Genomic DNA, 6,389 nt, shown 5'->3' with positions numbered 1-6,389 from the left:
CAAAACCAAAACAACCCAGGTTCCAAACTTCTTCCTAAACTGGGACTCTTGAGGACCGCTTTGGTGTGGCAATGCAGCAAACCCCATGGGAACAAAGAGAGAAAGTTGTTGGCTTATTAAATTATGAATATAAGAACCTATGATGCCTATGATGCACCCTTGCAGCTCTCACTCTGATTCAACCACATCCATAATGGTTAGCTGCATCTCCTGGCCCTGTGGGTAACCTTCGGTGCAGCATCTACTACTCCAAGACCAGAATCATGCAAGCATGAAGTATGTTGGGGTTCCCTTGAGCCCTGGCTTGCCAGAGTGGCCACCTCCCAAAGCTGCCCATATCAGGATATTTCGACGTACTGCAAGGAGATTCAGTAAGGAAATGCCTCTCTTCTGTCGCCACTTTCAGAGAGATGTTAGATGGCATTTCAAAGGACTGATATCCTCTCCCTCTGATGGGGACACTGTATGCATATGAGAACTGGCCAGGATCTCTCCTCCAGGAGAAGAGAGACCAAAGACCAGGACTGACACAAGAGAAGAAACAGTCAGATGTGAGGTCAGTGGCTCAGGAAGAAAAAGGAGAGAGAACCAAAACTATTGGAAAGGAAAAGGGAAAGGAGGAAAAAATCACGAAGAAGCAGGAGGCTGAGTCTTGAGTCAAGGGGAAACCAAAATAAGGTCTGAGAGTAGGAAGGCCAGTGAAGAATCAGACAGACCAACATAGTAACAGACACAACTGAAGAGAAAGAAGGTAACGATAAGCAAGGAGCACAGCTTAGACCTGACTGGTTTCTTGTCATCAGCAGGAGTTCCTGAAGATTGGAGGGCACTTAAAAGAGTCTAGAAGGTCTCACTGTTCTTCATCCTTACACATCCTGGACCATAAGCTAATAAAACACTTTCTGCCATCATAACCTCACTATGTGGTCCATTCTTGCCTCCTTCACCACCACACCATGCCCAAGTTAGTGCTATCTCCATGACAGCAGAAGATACACCAGAATGATTATCTGGTGACTCACAGCTGAGCTAAGCTACAACCTTTGACCTCAGGTATAACTGGCTTGTGGGCTGGACAGAAAAGATGGGTCCTGGCAAAAGTACCTGGTTAGAAGGGGTTCTTCCCTCTAAATCATGCTTCTGCTGGAAGACTTGGAATGGTATAGCTGTTCTCAGCTTCATTACACAAGAAAAATCAAATAATCTGTGTTGGATAAATTCTACGTTTGGTTCCCAAAATTTCCCAACATTATGGAGCCTCATATGTATTGCCTCTTGTCCATGGTCTTGCCACACACTTAGAAGGCATTTGGCAGTTTCTGGGGAATCTTTGGAAGGAAAAGGCCAACAACTGAGAAACAGTTCCTTCTTTGTCATGTAAATGAAAGTAAGGCACATCAAGTAGCTGCTGAAGCCAGAGGAGAAAGAGGTGTCCACATATATGAGAAGAACAGGTTTATTTGCACTCTCTCCCCACTGCAAAATTACTTTCAGTATGTACTTCAGAGTTCTTTATCAACACAAGAATCTCTCATGCCTTGAGCAATTTCTGAGGCTCCTTCCATGGGCTTTATACTTGGCAGTAGAGACCTGAAAATGACAGTCACCAAGAACACTCAAATGATGCTCCACCGCAGCTGATATGGGACTTGTTGAGTTTGGGACCTGCCACAAACATCAGTGGTAATTGCCACGGTGGCTCCAAGGCAATGAGGTTCTCTCACTAAGATCCAAAGCACAGCCAGACTGTTGAAACACCTCTGGTCCTCTGCTACCCACTGCTCTCTCTCCAGCATCTTGCAAACCCCACAGTCACACTAGCCAAGTGAGAAAACGCTGGGAGCCGAGGACAGCATTGGGAGGATTAGGGCCCTCTTAAGAATTTCAGCAGAGAAATAAACTTGTGAAGCTGGGCCCAGGGCTCTCGTGGTGCTCCAAAACGAGAGAGAGAGAGACACGCATTTGTGCCACTGACCCAGAGGAAGAGTTCACAAGTTGGTATATGTCTGGCAGACATTGCCCAGGAATCATGTCTCTGATCTGTCCTCAAAACAAGACAGAAAGATACTGGGTCATGCTTGACTTATTCCCATGCACCTCCACCAGCCTACACCACTGTCAGAGAAATCCAGGCTCATTTTGAGGAGGTTCCAGCTCTCCCCTGCCCCCCATTCCAGGAGAGAAACGCACAAAGACTGTGCAAGACAAGGCTGCTGACTGGAGAAACTGAAGCCAGGAGCAAGTACCAAGGTGCTGGGAAACTTCCATGCAATTGTTAAGAGACCAGTTTGTGGTCTCCCAGGTACATTGCTGCCCCACAGTCAGGAGGGCAGCCTTTCCCCACACACACACGCAGGATACTCACAGCCTGCGCATAGGCGCTGTATGGGCTGAACGGCAAGGTGAGAGATGGAGTGAATATCCCCAGCTGCCCCACCATTTGCTGCATACGACGGAGGGTCCTTTCCTTATCTGTGTCAGCAAACTTCACCACTAGACTGGAGGAGGCACCCTAGGCACAGAGAGAGGAGACAGACAGGAGGCAGGAGAGAAGAGGTGTGGGACAGCCAGAGAGTCAGCAGTCAGGCAAGGTAGGATGGGGCAGAACAGGCAGCAGAGTGGGAAGAGGAGCAGAAGAGCAAATATTGGCGTGAAAGTGCTCGGGAGCTGCCTGGAACCTGGGCTGTGCCCTTCCCCATCCGTCCATCCATCCAACCCTTCCCTCTCATGCCCTTCCCCTCACACCCTGAGCCCTGCACAGCCGCATAAGTGGGTGCACACATCCCTGGCTACATTCACCAGGTGATGGTGTGGCCAGGAACACTCAGGTCATTGACAGCCACAAGCACCATCTTTCCACCATCATGAGCTTGGCTCGATAGGCAAAGCAGTTCCTGGCAGCTGGAAATACCCCTGCTGCAGGCAATGCACTGTCCTTCCCATGAGGTGCCCCAGTTCAGGTTAGAGATTGCTTGAGATGAGATCACAACTGCAGCTCCACTCGCACAAGAAGGCACAGCTATGGCTACACAATCCCACATAACACACAAAGCATTCCCACCAGCACCCAGCCCACCCCAGTGGCCTCCTCTACTGCCTAGATAAGAGAAGTCGAGGAGTGTGCTCAGACACTGAAGTCCTGACCACCCATGTGGCTGAATTGTTAGCTTCTACCCTGCTCAGTTTTTAGCTACTCCAGGGAGCTGTTTCCAAGACAAATTCATGGCCTTGTTTTGGCTCTCTTTTATTTAGCCTTTATAGACGTAAGCACTGTCACTACCAGTCTGGATGAACACAGCTACAAACATCAGACCAGGAGACAGGATGGTTACTAAGACTAGAGCACGGATGTGCACACACACATCCCCACACACACCTCCCAACCACACCAACTGGAAACTGTAGTTGAACCTGTCATGGTTTTGGAGAGTGTGGGGAGGTCCTTGCAACAGGGTAATGGGACAAGGATTAGGAAGAGGGTAGGTACCCTGGCCTTATACTCACGGGCATTGTCTGGCTGCCATGGAGTGCGTGGATTGCTGCCTGAGCCTCTGTGTGAGATGAGAACTTTACAAAAGCACAGCCTGGAAAGGGACAGAAAGAGCACAGGAGATTGCAGTGACAGGACTGCTGTGAAAGTGCCATCACGCAAGAGACAGTGTCTGTATCTCAGGCAAGGCAAAGGAAAGCCACCCCAAGGAAGCAGGGAACAAAAAGGATGACTCATCCCAAGTCCTCTATCCTGGAAAAAAGAGGAAGGGTCTCAAATTATTACTTCAATGATATACTCTACAGATGATGTCACCATCTCCACCCTTGTCCCTGATTACCTCTTCCCCAAAGTCTCTGCGGACTCCTAATTGTGGGTACAAACATTTCAACTTGCAGACCCACGACTGACAGAAAGGCTCACTAGTGATCCTGGTAACTCAGCTATTCATCATGCTCTGCTTCCCCTCCTTTTCCCTCAGTCTTTGCCCACCTTCCCCAGTCTTTCCTGGCAGCAGATGATTCTTCGTGCCCTGCTCCCTATGCCGGGCTGTGATAGGGGTTCCCATAAAGATACAGTGGAGGAATAAGTACCCCAGTGGAAAGGAGGCACAAGCAGTGAGGCTGGTGAGCGCTCCCTGCAGAGCAGGGAGAAAGGGCATGACACACAGAGGGGTTCACACCTTTGCTGTTACCATCAGGTCCACGGAGCACCGTACATTCATCAATGACCCCAAATGGTTCAAAGAGCCGGAGCACGTCATCCTCAGACTGCTGCTTATTTAACATGCCCACAAAGAGCTTCCTGTCCCCTAGGGGCAAACACAGAAACATCAACCTTCTATGAGGCTTACGGTCAGTCCAGAGCAGGAGGACAGGGACACTTAAGCACAAAACAGCCTTGCGTTAAAAACATGCCTGGCATGGAAATGATTTGCTGTTGGCTGAAACGCTTCCAGGGGTGAGTGTGCAGGGTCCACCCAAGCTCCTCACACCTGCAAAGGTTTCTGTGGCTTCCCCTATCCTACCTTCTCCAACAGAAAACAAAAGATTAATAATTTCCTTTTATTCATTAGCCTTTTCCTTTGAATAATCCAACACAAACGTTAATAAGAAAAACTATCCGGGCAATTATACTGTTGTTGACCAGCATGTGAAATCCAAGAGATACCTTTGAAAATACAGCAGACCAACCCACGCAGGGAATAAATTCCAGGACCTCTGACTTCTGTTTCCTTTTCCTTCTTTCCAGGATCACCATTTCCTCAGCTACCATGTAACCCAGCATCTTAGTTTCCATTTGTCCTTCCCCACCCCAATCTAACCAGCTGTCTCCTAAGGCCTGGAATAAACCCTGGCATCCTGGGTCCCAACCTGTGTCACTGCAGGATCACTCAAATACCAGACAGTTTGGTGAAGGTCAACTAACATCTCCATGGTCCCTGCTCCCCTCTCCAATGGCATTTTGTACCCGTGTCACACTGGCAGGGAGCTGGAAGGCTGGCCAACTCATCCATGACTTTGAGCTCAGAGTCCTTCTGGGTTCCTCCTCAGAAGAGAGAAGTGAGGATTATGGTTTTCTTGGGATGGATAAGTGTGGAGGCAAGAAAGGTACAGAGTTCCCCCATCGGTACCCTCAGGGGCTCATCACACTGCCTGGTGCCATCCAGTCAAGCACAAACACAGCAGTGGATGGGGCAACATCCTCCACAGATTTGATGTGAACAGCTATTAAAATAGCACAACATTAAAATAACAGCCTAAATACCAGCCCAATCTCCATTTTTGCAAGAAAATAGTTGTGTCAACTATGAGTTAACTCTCCCCCACATGCATGGGAGACATGACCCATGGGAGCGAATGTGTTGGGATATGGCTTCGGAGGAGCCGTACGAGAGGATTCCTTATTGTTAGCAACAGGATCAGAGGGGCTGGTTGCAAACAAACCAATGCAATGTGATGCACATCAGGGGAAATAGCAAGGATGCTGCTATCTGTTTGAGAGTGCAGTGACCTGAAAAACAACAGGTCTTGGAGCTACAGCAGCAGAACAGGCTACAGGGGTGGTGGTGTGTATGTATGGCAGGAATGGATGGCACATTACACATTCACACTGCCACCAAAGCTTGCCCTAGCCCCTTCCTTGCTCCCCTTTGGTCAGAGGACAGTTCCTACCCAGGTAAGTAAACAAGCTGCTAAGTACAGATGCACTGGGAAGCACACGCAGGCAGGACCTACATGTGCCATTGGTCCCTGGCAGAAAAGCAGATGCACACATGCAGCATTAATGGACAAGCACGGAGGCTTATGCATGCCCAGGAACACACTTATACACAGACCCAGCCCCAGCAGGTGCCTTCTGAAACAAAATTCCTCAGTAAGCAAGAGGGATGTGCAGACAGACACACTCATCCCCCATGCAGACACCATAGGGAGTCACTTCATCCTGTGGCACCGCCCCACAGAGCCCCAACACAGGCTCACACAGGCACAGCTCTCCTCTAGCACAAGGTGGACATGTGAACACAGGTGCCACTTGTGTCCACCAGAGATGAAGTGTTAGAAGTGCTGTATCCAAGGCTCTTAACCCAGTCCCAAACAGATACTCCTGATTTATATAACTAGAAGCGGCTGAAATATATGGCCTTGTGTATTTTCTAAAGGCCAAATTTCCCAGCTTTCTCACTTTTATGATTCCCTTGGTAACAAAACCTGTGGGAATTTCATCCCCTTCCATTTTCCTTGCAATTCTTTCTACATTTCTCCCTGCACCTGTATGGCAATGGTTGCATTTGGAGACATTATTTCAGCTGGTCGGGTCCATCCCAATTGGCAATGCCCAGTAATGTCCAGCTAAGGTACAGGAGGTAATAAAGTGGGTGCTAGCTCAGAAGTGCGGA

At 48.9% G+C, this 6,389-nt stretch overlaps 1 protein-coding gene across 1 annotated transcript; it reads right to left on the bottom strand.

Annotated features, from left to right (window-relative positions):
• Positions 1–471: 471 nt before the first annotated feature.
• Positions 472–6,383, bottom strand: LOC113941130 (CUGBP Elav-like family member 5). Its single transcript, XM_027632286.1, has 3 exons — positions 4,173–6,383; positions 3,505–3,584; positions 472–2,512 (listed from the first exon to the last, which is right to left on the bottom strand). The coding sequence occupies exons 1-3, from the start codon at positions 4,321–4,323 to the stop codon at positions 2,276–2,278; spliced, it is 468 nt and encodes a 155-aa protein (XP_027488087.1). The 5' UTR covers positions 4,324–6,383; the 3' UTR covers positions 472–2,275.
• Between the last annotated feature and the right edge of the window lie 6 nt (positions 6,384–6,389).

The sequence above is a fragment of the Corapipo altera genome, unplaced genomic scaffold, assembly GCF_003945725.1.
Source record: "Corapipo altera isolate COAL_440 unplaced genomic scaffold, ASM394572v1 56271, whole genome shotgun sequence".
NCBI lineage: Eukaryota > Metazoa > Chordata > Aves > Passeriformes > Pipridae > Corapipo > Corapipo altera.
The sequence above is the reverse complement of the archived record's forward strand: the minus strand, read 5'-3'. Positions and strand labels throughout refer to the sequence as shown.

What these genes read in the sequence shown, in the direction of transcription:
- LOC113941130 (XM_027632286.1), bottom strand. Translation starts at nt 4,323, where the DNA reads ATGTTTCTGTGTTTGCCCCTAGGGGACAGGAAGCTCTTTGTGGGCATG. An exon ending in ACCTGATGGTAACAGCAAAG is followed by an intron (nt 3,585 to 4,172) that starts GTGTGAACCCCT and finishes GTCCCTTTCCAG; the next exon opens with GCTGTGCTTTTGTAAAGTTC. An exon ending in ATGGCAGCCAGACAATGCCC is followed by an intron (nt 2,513 to 3,504) that starts GTGAGTATAAGG and finishes CTCTGTGCCTAG; the next exon opens with GGTGCCTCCTCCAGTCTAGT.